Source organism: Panicum virgatum, chromosome 3N, assembly GCF_016808335.1.
Source record: "Panicum virgatum strain AP13 chromosome 3N, P.virgatum_v5, whole genome shotgun sequence".
Classification (NCBI taxonomy): Eukaryota; Viridiplantae; Streptophyta; class Magnoliopsida; order Poales; family Poaceae; genus Panicum; species Panicum virgatum.
Window position 1 is genome coordinate 8,731,847 of NC_053147.1, and position 15,401 is coordinate 8,747,247.

The following is a 15,401-nucleotide window of genomic DNA, read 5'->3' on the forward strand; positions in this document are numbered from 1 at the left end:
TTTATTTAAATGAAAATCCCACTGGTTCACTGCTGTTGACTGTGGTCCAACCGTCCAACCCTTCTTTCTCGGCAAAATTGGATCATACCATTAAAAAGAACACAACTTTAGATATATATACCATCGAAAGAACATATATATATATACACCATCAAAAAATACAATTCTACAGCTATATACCATTCCGTCAGCTTCTATTAGGTTAACCGTTAGTTTTAATTTTTTTTAGCCAGCACATGTTAGGAAGTTACAATTTTGCCCCTGCCCCCTCAGAAACAAGGCAGAGAGAAGGAGCGCTGCATCCTATCGCTCGTGTGGCGCCTCCCCCACGCGAGGGCCTCCTGGCGGCGCCTTCCCCTCCCCGGCGGCTCCTCCCCTGCGCAAGACCTCCCGGAGGCGCCTCCCCGCGCGCGGCCTTCCCGGCGTGCGGCCTCCCCCCGCGCACGACCTCCCCCCGCGCGCGGCCTCCCCGGCGGCGCGGCGAGGCCTCCCGGTGACGCCCCCCCCCCCCCTCCCACGCACGAGGATCTCCTCAGCAAATTAGGTATCCCCATCTTTCTCTTCTTTCTCCCTTTCTTTCTTGGTTATAAACCCTAACTGGTTCCTCTCCCCATCTCTCACAGTGTGGCCATATTTTCTTTTTCTCAGCAAGAGTATACCATCTTTGTGTTGTATCTTAATCATTTCTGGGCACTTGTTATTTATGCTTCGAATTATTTGCTCCACAAAGGCTGAGCAAAAAGATGCTCTTAATAACATGGTGCTGCCGGCATATCAAATTTACAGAGTGAAGGTTTCCTAAGTACCTGGACGGATTCCTTTGTTGGTCGATGGGTTCCATAAAGCGTAACCCTGGTAAGAATTGTGGTCATATTTTTTTTTCTCAGCAAGGGTATAACGGTCAGAGTTAATTGGGAGATAACAGAGATGGTAAGCAGCTAAAAAAATACTATCTTCTAATAATATATATCTATAATATATTCTTTCGATGGTATATATTTAAAGTTATGTTCTTTTAATGATATGGATCCAATTTTGCCTCCTTTCTCCTCTTCCTCTCCCAGGCCATTCCCCCCTCCCTTCTCTCTCTCGTTCTCTCCGGCACGGCCTCCCTTTCTTAGAGGCACCGGCGCGCCGCCCTGGGCCGGTTCTTCGTCGGGCGCTTCGCCGGCGACGAGGATCCGGCGGGTACGCCTTCCATTCCCTTCTCCTCCCCTCCTGTGCGAAATCGAGTACCCAAAACCCTAATGTATGCTATTTGTATTCGATTTTGACCGTGTTTTTCACATGCTAAATTCGATTTTTATTTTTGCAAAATCTATTGGGTGCGCATGTGTACAACCATGCCCTTTACTCGGTCCGCTCCTGACTCGCGATTCGATCTCTTTGTTGCGCGTTGCGTGCCGCGATGGAGTGCTGGGCACCCGTTTATTCCCCTTAGTTTTTCAGCTTAGTCCCCACGCCCCACGTTTAGTCGACTTCCTAGCGAACCCTGCTGCTGCGACGTTGCCTGATTGTTTTTCTGTGTCTTGCAGGGGCATGCGAGCCTGGAGCATTAGTTGATCGAAAATGGTGATGGCAACATTCTTCTCTGCCCTGTTTATATGCTTGTGTTGCTTCTTCTCTGTGTATGCTGTGTTTACTCGTTGGGTTCTTGGTGAATGCAGGTTAAACTCGAAGATTATGCCGAGGACGCCGGCCCAGATGCTGATGCCAGGGATTCCAGGGGGGCTGCTGTGGATCTACTGCCTGGCTCGGTGCATGCCAGCTTGAAGGAGGAGGTGATATGCTCCTTGACAATTAGTGCTTGTAGGGTGTGGTTTCTGTCGTAGATGCAAAATTAGTAAGACACACCTGTAGTGAAGGAACAATGCTAATTTCTGCATTGGGTGCTAGTTGCAAGCTGTGCTTGAGTTATACGCTTTGATGTTTCTAGTAAATGAGATTTAAACCAATATGATGCTTGGGCATCTTTGTACCAATCTATTTTATCGTTGGATCTTTTCTTTCCTTTTTTTTCTTATTAAACAAGTAGCTTCTAATTGAATCAGTGGTGAAATCCATTTTTAGCTTTGGAGAACTAATAATTAATAATATGTCCTGTCATAGAGCGCATCCAGCATGACCTAAATGAATTATGTCATTTCAAATATGATACCTGGTTTGGATTTTTAATATGTGCTTAAGATTTTGGATTGCTATTTAACACTACTAAAGATCCCTGTTTTAAAAAACGTTTTAAAACTACGTTTAATCTTGATTAAACTCTAAACTTTGGCCTAGCGTTGCGTTTAATCACAGTGTCGTTTAATCACAAAAGACGTTTAATCACAAAAAACTCTAAACCATAGGCTAGCGTTCGCCTAGCGTCTAGCGTTTTTTAAAACCTTGCTAAAGATGAGATATGTTTTGTTTTTGGTTAGAAAATATTTGGATGTAACTGGAATGCTATCTATGAAATTGCAAACATAACTAGACATTTCTATTTTCACAAGAGTACAGTCATTTTAGTGCATTAATTCCACTTTGGTAAGTTATGATACTGACTGGTGCGCACTATAGGAAGGTCAACCAAGTTCTTCATCCAGTAGTCTAAGACTACAATTTATTGGAATGGGTTTTTCACCAAAGCTGGTAGACAAGGTGCTCCAGAGACATGGTATGCCTCTTTCTACGACATGTCTTTTCTAACATGTATAGTGATGTGAAACAATCACCAAAGTCAAAACTGCCTAACACTTTGTTTTAGTCTACAAATTAATTGCATATATTATCTCACGCAGGTGACGATGATTCTAACACCATATTGGAATCTCTTTTGTCCTATTCTGTAAGTGCTTTGCCAATTTCCTTGTCTAGTTGATGCTACTAGCAGTGATCAGTGTCTAACTTTAAAATAAAATAACCTTGCTTCTTGCAAAGGCCTTTTCTTTACATAGCTATGACACACCTAATTATATTGTGTTGACCTTTATTATACCCTGTGTTGCTGATTCCTTTCCTGATACTATTCTAGTGTTCATTGTGATCTTCATTGTGCTACTTTATCCTTATTAAATTCTTAATATATTGATGCATATCAGAATAGTCTATGGTGCTTCCATGTTAGATATCAGAGGTGATACTTCTGCGTAAGTAGTTACCTCATTTATTACGCAAGTCTGCTGTAAGAAAGAATAGTACAAGTCCTATTAGAGCTCGCTATCCATTTTAACTATTTATAATTTCTAGCTTTTTAAAAGAGAAATTCCTTAATTATTCCTTCATTTCCCACACTTTTGCTAGTTACTTAACTTTATTTTAGGAACCTTGAAGTAATTGGAATCACATTTTACTTAGCTGGATTTTGTACCCTATTCAGCATCTGATTTGTAGATTTTAATAAGATTTCATTTGCATCCCCATGATCAGTTCGTTAGTCGCCTTCATCACCATCCTAATACCCGAGACTGTATTCAATATTTTATGAGGATTCCGTTGTCTCCTGGGATGCCCGGCTGGTTGAGCAAGTAATTAGGGAAACGACAACGCGAACCAATAACAATTCTTGAACACTAGTACATTTGTTGTGTCTTGTGTGTTGGGAAAGAAAAGTAGGGTATTGGCTTGAAGAAACTCTCCTTCCTTTATGTTGTAGGACCTTCCGCTGTCAGGATCTGAATCTTCAGGTTCGTTGGGAAGTCTATTTGATTCTGATAATGAAGAAAACAATTCTCCTTTAGAGTCTAGGAAAGGAATCGACCAAGACATCAAGGTGATCTCTTAGCACAAGGAGTTGATCATTGCCCTACTTGTTTGAAATTCTTTGAATCAATCTTAAGAATATTTCTCTGTCTTCAGCCGAAGCCTGATTCTTTCTCAGAAAAGTGGTCATATTTACTCCGAACAATGTACTTTTCACAACAAGAAGTTGATTTAGCCTTCAAGAAACTGGGTATGTACATGCTCTTGAGCAACTGACAAATTTGTTCTTGATTGTTTAGATTGTGTGCTGTTGCTTGACTTCATGCAAAATCTTGAAACAGCTCCAAGACTACTGATTAAAAACTTTAAAAACATGTATGATAATCCAACTTGTTTTTCTTGATACTCAGTATGAAATATAGTAATACTCCAGAATATGCTTAATTTCAGGTGACGAAGCTCCATTAGAACAGCTCGTAGACTGCATTGTCAGTGCTCAATCAGGAGGATCCTCTGGAGAACTGGAAAATGGTGATGCTACAAATGAGGTTTGTACTTTATCCTGTTGCCTTTTTATTTAATTCTATGTAGTTTATGTATATGAATTATCCCCTGACACATGAAGTGAACTAGTTATTACAAAAGTCTTCGAGATATGGATTTACATTCGAAAGAGATTTTTTTTGGTAAAATGTTTCCTTCTGCAACATTTGTACTTATTAGTTCGAAGCTATAACATTGTATACTTGCCCAATTCTGCGTTGATGGTTCCAGTTTGTACTATATCATGGTTTTTCTGAAAGGATTATATCCTTTTAAACATCTTGCCCCTGTTCTGCAGTTTGCTTTCATCTTTCCTCACCACTCTTTTAGACTTCCCCTATTCATCTCAACACTTGGAGGTTGTGGCTTGTGTCATATAAACTGAGACACTCACTATTTTTCTACTATTTCTCTTTCTGTTGGCATACATTGCCACTCCTTTGATTGATTATAATAGAAATATTTCTAGGCATTATAGTTAATTGAGATGAACTTTTCAGCACCCAACGACAAATGAATGACTAATGTGGATTTTGGATATATTGGAGATGTGTATTGTGATTGCTAGTTCTAAAACTTAATGTCAAAAGTTATAAACTAAAATGGCATTTTTTTTCAGGGAAAGGCTGAAGCACTGTTTGGTGTTATGGAGAAAACACTTAGCTTGCTTCAGAAGGGTTTTACCGAGGAAGAGGTGTCATCAGCTATTGACAATTTTGGTAAGCCAAGGATTAAAAGATGCTTCAAATTGTGCTCAATGTTTTGATGACATCCGGAAATGTTTAAAATGCACATGCTTGTACTTTTCAGGTCAGAGAGCAACAGTAGAGATGCTGGCTGACTCAATTTTGGCAAGGCGAATAGCCAATAGCGTTGAGCAGAAAGAGGTAATTGAATGGCATTTTATTCTTACTACTGTAAGCTTGTAATGGGCATGTTAAAATCATCTCATATGGAGACTCTTGTCCAATATTGTATATATCATAGCATGGTACAGAATTTACCATCGGTTTCCAGATTCAAATGATTTATATGGTACCCTGTTCGATGTTCCCTGAAGTTTTTTTAGTTTGTGACTTGATCTATCAGAACATTTAACAACTCAGTTTGATGGTCAATGAAACACTGTTCTTTAAAGCAGCTCGTGTAGCTGCAGAATTGTTGTCAATTTCTCTCAGACTCTGCGTTCTAATCTTGGCCTCTTGCATTTATGCAGGTAAAAGTTGAATCCGACTTGCTAGGCGAGGCAGAAACTGATTATTCGACGTACCAGCCCTCATACTCTGCTGCGAGCTGTTATGATGATGACAACAACAGCACACGTGTTAAAAGGGCTAAGAATATTTTTATGGATGACAGAGGGGCCTCCAGTAGTCATCCTGTCAATCCATGGTATATGGGGCGTAGTGCAAGGATCAGTGATATGCCTGTTAAGGAAGAACTTGAGGCAATGACACCAGGCCGGCGTGCAAATGTACGAGGCAACCTTGCTAAACCTCCATATTTCTTGTATGGAAATGTTGTTGAGGTCCCAAAAGACACATGGCATCAACTCACACAGTTTTTATACAATGTGGAACCTGAATTTGTGAACAGTCAGTTCTTCTCAGCTCTATCTAGAAAGGAAGGCTACATTCATAACCTTCCAGTGGAGAGAAGACGTTTTGTGGTTCCAAAGTCACCGATGACTATTGAAGAAGCACTTCCATTCACAAGACAGTGGTGGCCCTCATGGGATACAAGGAAGCATATTAGTGTTGTTACTATAGAGCCTGCTGGGATTGAGCAGACATGTGATAGACTGGGGAGGATGGTTAGAGAGTCAAGAGGAGTGCTTTCAGAAGAAAAGCAGATGCAGATTATGCACCAATGCAGGGTTTCAAACCTTATTTGGGTTGGTCGGGACAAGTTAAGCCCATTGGAGCCTCGTCAAGTGGAAAGAATACTGGGCTACCCACATAACCATACAAATCTGTTTGAACTAAGTCAAGCTGATAGATTTGCTGTGATGAGATATGCGTTTCAGACTGACACTTTGGCATACTTCTTATCGGTTATGAAAGACCAGTTTCCAGACGGGATCAGAGTGCTCTCCATCTACAGTGGAATTGGAGGTGCTGAAGTAACATTCCATCGGCTAGGTATTCCTTTGAAGTGTGTGGTGTCTGTTGAGGAATCTGATGTGAATAGGAAAATTCTGAGAAGGTGGTGGCTGAAAACTGAACAGACTGGAGAGCTGAGGCAGTTGCATGGAATTGGGAAGCTGAAAACTCAAGTGATTGGAGACTTGATCAATGAGTTCGGTGGTTTTGACCTGATTATTGGTGGGAATTATACTTCTTGTAAAGGTGGTACAACAGTAAATACAACAATGGGCATGGATTCCAGCCGCTTCTTTGAATATGCCCGTGTTGTTAAGAGAGTGAGGACTGAAGTCGGACTTAATTAACAACGGACATGATTCAATGTTTTGCATCTTTAGTGAGTTCTCGCCTTAGCAAATTGGCATGAACTGCCTTCTAGCATTTTGTGATCTACAAATGTAGGATGGTACAAGTAAACTTTGACATATTCCTTAGCTTTTTCATTGTGGACAAGTGTAGAATTTTAAATGCAGTGGGTTAATATTTCTTCTGCCTGTTTGGTTCTCATTTTTTTAGTTGATTACTGTGTATAAGTCTCTACGTATAGCTATCATTGATCTGTGTGGATCATTGCCACATGAAGCCCTTCCTGCCTGGTTGCGTGGGTTATGGTAGACAGGCCCTTGGGCCATGGGTGGCTGCCGCACAGGGCTCTACTTGCTATGCTCCCCCCATCAAGGGATAGATGGATTTGTATAGGCATGGATCTCCTCTAATCGTTGCTGATTCTATAAACCAAATCCTAGGACATCCTTGTCCATATATGTACATGAGCTTTGTCTCTCTATAATCAATCTATTATTTGTCGAGCCATACTTGCTTTCACTGACTCCCTTGAAAACAATTTTTAATTTGGTTTTCTTTTCCTTGGTCTCGATTGAATATGAACTGTGAGAAGAGTTTGGTTTCTTTCACCAAAAAAATTGCTTGTACTAGCGTTTTATGCAATAATATTTTCTTTTCAATTTTATGTATACGATGAGCAATATTTTCTTTCCAATTTCATGTATAGGATGAGCAATATTTTCTTGTATCCAAAGCATCCAAGTTTTATGCAGAGGCAGCTGGTTACTGAGGCCCTGAATGCAAAAATGCTGGAAGATTTTTTTTAATCGGGAAAGCACTTCCATTAAGGCTCGGTGAGATCACCGGCCACCAGGCACGCCATCCTAATACAAGTCCGTGTTTGGAGAGCACATACTCCCTCCGTATTATAAAAAAAAGTCATTTTGAGTTTGTAAGTCAAATATTTTAAACTTTGACTATAAATAATTTTTTTTTAGATTGAGTTTGAAAATATTAAAGCGACGTAAGTAGATTTATTTTGAAATATAGTTTTATAAAAATATATATTAATTATAATTTCTAAATTTTTTATAATAAAAAGATAGTGGTCAAAGTTGTTTTTGAAGATCGTGTCGATGTCCGAAACGATTTGCTTTACAACACGGAGGGAGTACAACCTTTCACAGCAAGCTCATGCGCTACACTATTACAGGATCTAGGATAGTAGCTTACATCAAAAGATGAAAAACAAGCTGAGGCCGTTGAGGCCGTCGCCATGATTTCATGAACGAGACCACCAGTCTGCGCAAGAGACAAATTGCCTCCTCCAATGGCCATCTTCAGGAGCATGGAGTCCGTTTCAACGATCATCTTGTGCATTCCCCGATCGCCTGCTGCTTTGACCATGACAAGGCAGCCCAACACTTCTGTATATGGAGAGCATCCAGTGCATGTGGCACAGCACCGGCTCCCGCTAGGATCACAACGCCCTCTGAATCACAGATAACGAAGCCCCAGCCACCTCTCCCTGTCGCCGGATTAAACACACCATCAGAGTTGATTTTCAGCACCTCTGCTGGTTTTGTCCACCTTGTCAGGGTTTTAGAGGGTTTGGGGTTTTCTCGTGCAGCAAACTTCATGTATTCCTCAGCCTGGAAGCGAATTATGAATGCTAGCCCTGCAACCTCCCTTCTCCTTTCACCTCCCCTAATTCGGTTCCTTTCCAACCACCAATGCCACATCAGCCAGCGTCACCATCAGAATGCATTCCATCTCTTCCAGCTCCCAGATCATCTGTAGCATATCCTTGGCTGATGTTCTCTCATCCAGCTGAAGTTTCACATGCTCAAGATTCAGTTCCTGCCACAGATGCTTCACGTACTTGCATTTGCAAAACAAGTGCCCCCCGTCTTCATCCAACTTGTTACATACCACGCATCGTGTATACAGTTCCATTCCACACCGAGTCAGAGTATTTCTCATGGCCAAAGTATTATGACCCAGCCCCCACAAGAAGTGCTTGATTTTACCTTGGCATGTCAACTTCCAAAGCTTCCTACATAAACCCTCTTCTCCATCTTTCCCTCCATTGCTTGAAAATGCAACTCTGCTACTCACCCTCCATGAATTTTCTCTATGTACTTTGTAAGCCGATCGGACCGAGAAGACCCCTTGATAACAAAGTGCCAGGCAACTACATCATCCATATCTTGGTGAACTGGAACTGATTTGATTATTTCAGCATCTTCTCCCCAGAATGTTTGCTCCAGCAGCTCATGATCCCAATTCCACGTACTAGGGTCGATCAACTCACTGACATCTCTTAGCAGATTTTGCCCCTACCACTTTTCTCGTCTCCAAGGATCGGCCCAGATATATATTTTTTCACTGTTGTCCACACGCCATATGATGCCTTCCTTCAGAATATGAACTCCTTTCGGGCTTATTCAGTTACTCATGGATTCATTCCGGGTTGGGAATGATAGAAACAATAAGAGACATAACAAGAGCCGGACTTTATTCCGGGTCAGAAACTAATTGGAACAAAATAGACTCATAATATGTACAATAAGAAACCGGGATTAATTCCATACCTCTGGACTCATGAATAGATTCCCGGTCTCTTATTGTAGCTATCATGAGTCTATTTTATTGCAATTGGTTTCTGACCCGGAATAAATCATGATCTCTTGTTATGTGTCTTATTGTTTTCTATCATTCCCAGCCTGGAATGAATCAATGTGTAACCGAACAAGGCCTTCATGCTCCTTCAGGTGTATGACAGGGGACCAATCTTTTTTTGCTTTCAGCACATTACCATGGGGATAATACTTTGCACGAAGAATTCTAGCACACAGCGAGTCTGGACATTGAATCAATCACCAGCTCTGCTTCACCAACATCGCCAAATTGAAGGAGGGAATGTCCCGGAAGCCTAGACCACCCTTGCACTTCGGCAGCGTTAATTTCTCCCAACTTAGCCAATGAATTTTCTCCTTGGTGTCCTGCTGACTTCACCAGTACCATCCGATCATGGAACTTATTTGATCGCACATTACTTTAGTGAGGTCGAAGCAGACCATCGCAAATGTTGGGATGGCTTATACCACAGCTTTAATCATAACTTCTTTCCCTGCACGTGACAACATGCGTTCCTTCCAACCTTGGATTCTCTTCCAAGTCCTCTCTTTTAAAAAAGAAACCCAAACATATGTGATCTCGATCGCCCAATGTATACCGGGAGGCCAAGATACCTTTCATTCCTTGTCTCTCCCTGAATGTCAAGAGCTTGCATCACCATGCTTTTCTTAGCTGCTGGGGTGTTAGGACTGAACATCACCGCCGATTTCTCCTTATAAATCTGAAGAATACTTTGTAGCCGCTGTGCATCACTTCCATCCGAATGACATCAACGAGTCGTCAGCGAACAGTAATTGAGAAGCGCTCGGAGCTCCATAGCAAATCTTGATTCCCCTCAACTTCCCCTCCATCTCAGCCCTTCCCAGCATTGATGAGAACCCCTCCACACAGAGCAAGAATGAATATGGCGACAACGGGTCCCCTGCCGCAGTCGCCTCTACGGCTGGGAGCGCTCTGTCAATTGACCATTCACTCGGATTTTCTATGATACCGAGGAGACGCATTTCATCACAAGCTTTACCCACACCTCACAAAATCCCAGCCTTAGCATCATCTCCCGCAGAAACAAAATACTGGAAGATTAAAAGGTGCTGATGGTAGCCTGAATGAGCAACTGCCTACAGATAATAAGCTGGGAGTGCTCGTGGTGAAGCACTGCCTATGTCTGACCCCAGTGTCTCTCCTTGCTGGAGAAATCGCCTTCCGCTGGAGGAGGCCTTAGAGGGGCTAGTGATGTAGCTTAAGGAGTAGCTTCCTTTTGCCTGTGAATGTGGTTGGTGACCCCAACGTTGGCGCGCTTGTAGCAGGTTGCCTCTTTAACAAAAAAATGTTACCATAATCATACCATATGGGAAATTTCAATGGTTGCTTATGCATCATATAGTGATCATTGGTACAATGAAGAGCACAATTGAGTACAAATGAATGAATAGCCTCGATCCAAAGCAAATGTTGGACCGAACATTGTCATACAAAGGGTGCATCCTTGCATGGTGCTACTACAAATCAGGCAAACTGATACATGGACTCAGGGGGCATGCTCCAAGCCTCCAACACTCTTCTAATACTTTACAGAATGGCGGATGATCTGGTTACATTGACAACATTTTGTTTTCCTTTGTGGGGGTTGGGGGGTGATACTCGGACAAAAAAATCACGCATTGCCCATCTTATAGCACAGCAGGCAATGTCGGTCTCCACTGGTTTCTAACAGACATCAATTTGGTCCTTAACTAATCTTCAAGCCATCCTCTCAGTCACAGATCACCATCCTACAAAGGTGCATTGCTTCCGTGCATGCTCAGGGATCAACTTCACCAGAAAGTCCATCGGCACATCCTTCAGCTCTGTTTTGATAACACCAGAATAATAGAAAAGATGAGTTGATCAGGAGTTTTTAGGGTTTTGATCAGAACAAGTGAAGTCAGTATAGCAGACTTACCATGGGGCTTGAAGTTGAAGAGAGGTGGAAGGAAACGACCATTTGGTAAGCGTGTGTTTGGATCCCGAAGTTCATCAAAGAATGGATGGATCAATGCTTCCAACTGTAACGAGTAACCAACTTGCAATGTAAATAACAGTAACCAAAACTTGCGAAAAAACTGTCTAATGCAGTTATAACCGATAGGAAAGTAACTTGCTATCTACATAATGCTTAAAGCAGTGAAACAACAGTGATAAAGGAAGGATACTAAATGCCATGCCCCATGTTTACTCCCATGATGAAGTTGTACTTACTGCAGTAGACCGAAGCTTAGGTGAGTACTGCAGAAGCCTGGATACAAGATCAACTGCTTCAGCAGGCATCCTTTTATGGAAAATCTGGCAAAAAATGACAGTAATGTAAGATCTCAACCTTGATGGAGATTAGGGATAGGACGAGAGGTGTTGTGGTCCAGTACAACATTCATATTTCACACCTTATGCCATGGGTGAGCTTTGATTTGCGGGAATTTAAACTCAGTATAATTTGGATTCATGCACTTGATTTCTTCACGTGTTGGTGTGCCCAGAACCTGAGAGAAAAATGAGATTAGAATGAAGGGAAAGCAACCAATAGGAAGCAGTTTAATTGGGATGAAGATAATAATTTACCTTGATGATTTCAACAAGCTGGTCAACACCACTGACTCCAGGGAACAGGGGCTGTTGAAAGAAATTAGATTGTAGGCAGAGATAAGCTGGATAGTCCACCCACTGAGTCATGTAAATTGTGTGATCCCTTACCTGCCCTAGAAGCAGCTCAGCAAGAACACAGCCAGCAGACCAAACATCAATTGCTGTTGTGTATTCAGTAGCACCAAATATGAGCTCTGGAGCTCTGTAGTACCTAGAACAGATGTAAGAAATATTTGGTTCTCCTTTTACCTAAAACATTAAAAAATAATTAGGCATGCACAAATACGAGGATTCCTGTGAATGCCAGTTGATTATGATCATACCAGAACTTTCGCACTGCCAAAGTCACACAATTTCAGCTGATGAGTATGAGGATTCACCTGTAGCAGAAATAGTATGCATCAAACCCTCCGAAGCTGCATTTATAATTGACTAAAGATAATTCTCCTGTAAGTGTTCAAACAGATAGAGACGATTACTCTAGATATACCAGGAGATTTTGCGGCTTTATGTCCCTGTGGCACACTCCGATGCAGTTATGAATGTATGCCAAAGCTCTACAAATCTGTCAATCACAAGGTTAAATGGCATGACTATCATGCAATTATACTCAGAAATGTTAACGACTCCAACAGAATAAGCTTTACCTGATACATATAAAGTTTTGCATATATCAAAGGCATGCGCTGGTTCATCTTGTTATAATGTTTAATGACACGATGTGCAGTCTCTGGCACATATTCAAGCACCAAATTGAGGTAAAGCTCCTCCTTCTCAGTCTTTGAAAAGAAACAGTGCTTCAGAGCAACCACATTTGGGTGGTCAAGCACTCGCATAGTTTGCAGCTCACGGTTCTTATATCTCTTGTCTTGAAGAACCTTTTTTATAGCTACGGTCTCACCAGTTTCCAGACACTTGGCCTGCACAAGATCATTTATTTACAAAAAAAAAGGTGGTGAAGGAGCCATTAGTCAGTACCTGAAATGTAATAGTAAAATAAAAACCTGAGCAACTCAAGGTGGTACTGATTTATCCAGTAACGAACCTGGAAAACAGTCCCGAAGGACCCATGACCTACCACGCGCTCTGCCATGTAGCTAATGGTCTGCAGTGCACATGTATAATTCAGAAATTCAGTACACAATACTTGTTTTGGTATGACTTATGAGGTAACAGTGAATAGATAGAAAGGGATCTCCCATTGTGTATGACATAACGTATAGTTTCTTTTTGTTAAAATACCTGCTTTGCCTGCCCATTTCTCCCATCAATGCTAGTCACTATGATATGACCAGGCTCTGTCCCATTGCCATTGACTACAATATCTTCAATGTCCTGCATTATTTCCAAGCCAAAACCAACTACACACTGATAACTCACCAAAAAGCAATTTACAAACTACTTGAGGGGATTTGATTACCTTATCATCCCTAATGTTCATATTGCCCAACTCGTTCGGAAGTCGATCTGCATCACTGCTAGAACTTGTGTCATTCTGAAATCCCAAAGAAGAGCGTGTAACCCCTGCTGAGGCCATGCTGTGACAGAATTATCTGATTTGCGGAACAAACTACTGTTCAAAGGGCTTCCCTAAAGGCAGTGATGTGCTTGATCAACCTGCAAGCAAACAGCATGATTATGGAAAGTCAAAAAAAAAACATATGGTGATTAGGATGCTCAGCTCGAGAAATGTGGCTTTACGAAATTTTCGCTGGAACACATTCACTTGCAGACATGTTGTACTTCTAGATAGGTGACTTGACAAGGGTGGACAAATCCTTTCCAAATCGGGAAGTCTCTTGCCCCTATCCTAATCAATTAGAAACGCTGTCTGTCCAGATTATCCACTTCCCAAGAGCAATTCAGCTCTGATCATAGATGAAGACATCACAACAGAGTCGACATCTGGCAGTTTGTAACCGACCATGGCGCATAAATCATCGTGAAGAAAAGGAAAGAGAACACTCTCGACGCAGATCACCAAATTCGCGCCAAAGCTGCCACCTTTCCCCACCAATCCATCTTCATTTATTCACGCATGAAGGAGGAGAATCAGCACGAGCAATAACAAACCAGGGAAACCCAAAACACCCCTGTTCCGAAAATTACAAGAAATATGATAAAAGGAAAGAACCACCTTCCCCGTCTACTCCGGAATAGAACCAAACCGGACGCCCCAAACCGAACGCTCGCCCGCCCCATAACGCCACCGCCCATCGATCTCACGGATCGCCACTACAGCCGCGGGAGCCGCGGCGGAATCAAGCGCCCGCCGCCCTCCGCACATCCCCGGATCCAAGAAGAGACGCAACAGACGAAACGCTGCCGCGGGGAGTGAAAAAAAAAGGAGAGAGAGAGAGAGAGAGAGAGAGAGAGAGAGAGAGAGAGAGAGAGAGAGAGAGAGAGGAGGATTACCGGATCGGCTCGGCGCGCGGATTGGCGACTCGGGCCGCTGGGTTGGCGGCGGAAAGCGTCTCCCCTCTCCCTCCAACTCCGGCGCGGGGAGGATTGAAGAAGAGAGAGGGGGGCGGAATGGAAGGAGGAGGGAGGCGACGCCGGGGAAAGAAAGGCAAGTTATAACGTACAAGAAAATTGCAGCACAGCAATAAATCAATTATTATTATTTAATTAATTGGTGAGAAAAAAGACGGGATTTTTACTGATATTATTATTGTGTCTGTTTGACCGTTGAAAGGTTCCGGTCCAGCTGCGCCAACGCAGTCATCCTCTTCTTCTCCAGGGCCAAGTTTCTAAATGAGAAATCATAACCCACATTCTTTTAAATGTGACCGAGTACCCTCCTCAAAACAAAATTGACCAAGTTTCTAAAGGAAATGAAGAGAGAAAAGCAGCTCAAGATACGACTATTAGCAATGCCCCTCGAATCAGTTGTGTAAATTCGTTGGCAAATTTTTTCGCAAATGCATTTTTCGATGAAACGAGGACACATCTGTCGAGTTCAGTTGAGGACACGTATAATTCAGTCAGGGGTGTGTGTGAAGCTGAAGTGAAGATAGCAGATGATTGGGGGTCCGGCACAGGCTGTCATGGTCGGGGCGTGGAACCCACTCCCCCTCTTCCATCTTCCTCCCTGCCGGCAGACAGCACAAACAAAAACAAGTCCATTAGATGCTAGAAAAAAGCATGCCATTGTAGCTTAGCTAGCAAATACTACTTGTGTATAGGCCGGTCACCAGGCTCTATCAGTAATCATCAGAAAAATCTTTCAACAACCTTTTGGCTCACTTTTCCTCGTTAGATCATTGGGCCTTGCAATCTATATACTTATTTATTTCTTTGTGTTGTAAAGCTGTTCTGCGAGAGTGCGAGTGCATCTACTCATTGATGCTCGGCGATCATGGCTGTCGAGGAAAAACTTTGGATATTCTAGTTCTGCATAGACTTTTTCTCATGGCACCTTTTGTTGTGTTCATATTCATAAACCTTCTTCTTCCCAATTGAGCTAGCTACTTATTATGCTTTGAA

The 15,401-nt window shown here is 42.3% G+C and overlaps 2 protein-coding genes across 5 annotated transcripts; one reads left to right on the forward strand and one right to left on the reverse strand.

The window, feature by feature from the left end:
- The first annotated feature begins 419 nt into the window (after positions 1 to 419).
- Positions 420 to 6,878, forward strand: LOC120664170 (probable inactive DNA (cytosine-5)-methyltransferase DRM3). Of its 3 annotated transcripts, XM_039943223.1 has the most exons (13): positions 425 to 544; positions 787 to 855; positions 1,065 to 1,188; positions 1,536 to 1,572; positions 1,668 to 1,781; positions 2,563 to 2,659; positions 2,784 to 2,830; positions 3,638 to 3,754; positions 3,841 to 3,934; positions 4,135 to 4,232; positions 4,847 to 4,946; positions 5,038 to 5,114; positions 5,444 to 6,878. In XM_039943223.1, exons 4-13 carry the CDS (start codon positions 1,570 to 1,572, stop codon positions 6,674 to 6,676), a joined length of 1,980 nt encoding a protein of 659 aa, XP_039799157.1. In that variant the 5' UTR covers positions 425 to 544; positions 787 to 855; positions 1,065 to 1,188; positions 1,536 to 1,569; the 3' UTR covers positions 6,677 to 6,878. The 3 variants fall into 3 exon arrangements, with proteins under 3 accessions (XP_039799158.1, XP_039799157.1, XP_039799156.1); XM_039943224.1 differs by lacking the exon at positions 1,065 to 1,188 and having other exon boundaries at positions 420 to 544; XM_039943222.1 differs by lacking the exons at positions 425 to 544; positions 787 to 855 and having other exon boundaries at positions 915 to 1,188.
- Positions 6,879 to 10,692: 3,814 nt separating this feature from the next.
- LOC120664172 (shaggy-related protein kinase alpha-like) lies at positions 10,693 to 14,493 on the reverse strand. Of its 2 annotated transcripts, none has more exons than XR_005670792.1 (13): positions 14,331 to 14,493; positions 13,336 to 13,532; positions 13,158 to 13,250; positions 12,961 to 13,020; positions 12,563 to 12,835; positions 12,406 to 12,480; positions 12,239 to 12,295; positions 12,024 to 12,164; positions 11,892 to 11,942; positions 11,653 to 11,812; positions 11,535 to 11,571; positions 11,239 to 11,341; positions 10,693 to 11,143 (listed from the first exon to the last, which is right to left on the reverse strand). XR_005670792.1 is itself a non-coding variant. In XM_039943226.1 (13 exons), the coding sequence occupies exons 2-13, from the start codon at positions 13,450 to 13,452 to the stop codon at positions 11,061 to 11,063; spliced, it is 1,233 nt and encodes a 410-aa protein (XP_039799160.1). In that variant the 5' UTR covers positions 13,453 to 13,532; positions 14,331 to 14,493; the 3' UTR covers positions 10,693 to 11,060. The 2 variants fall into 2 exon arrangements, 1 of the variants encoding a protein (XP_039799160.1); XM_039943226.1 differs by having other exon boundaries at positions 11,535 to 11,618; positions 11,717 to 11,812.
- Positions 14,494 to 15,401: the final 908 nt, after the last annotated feature.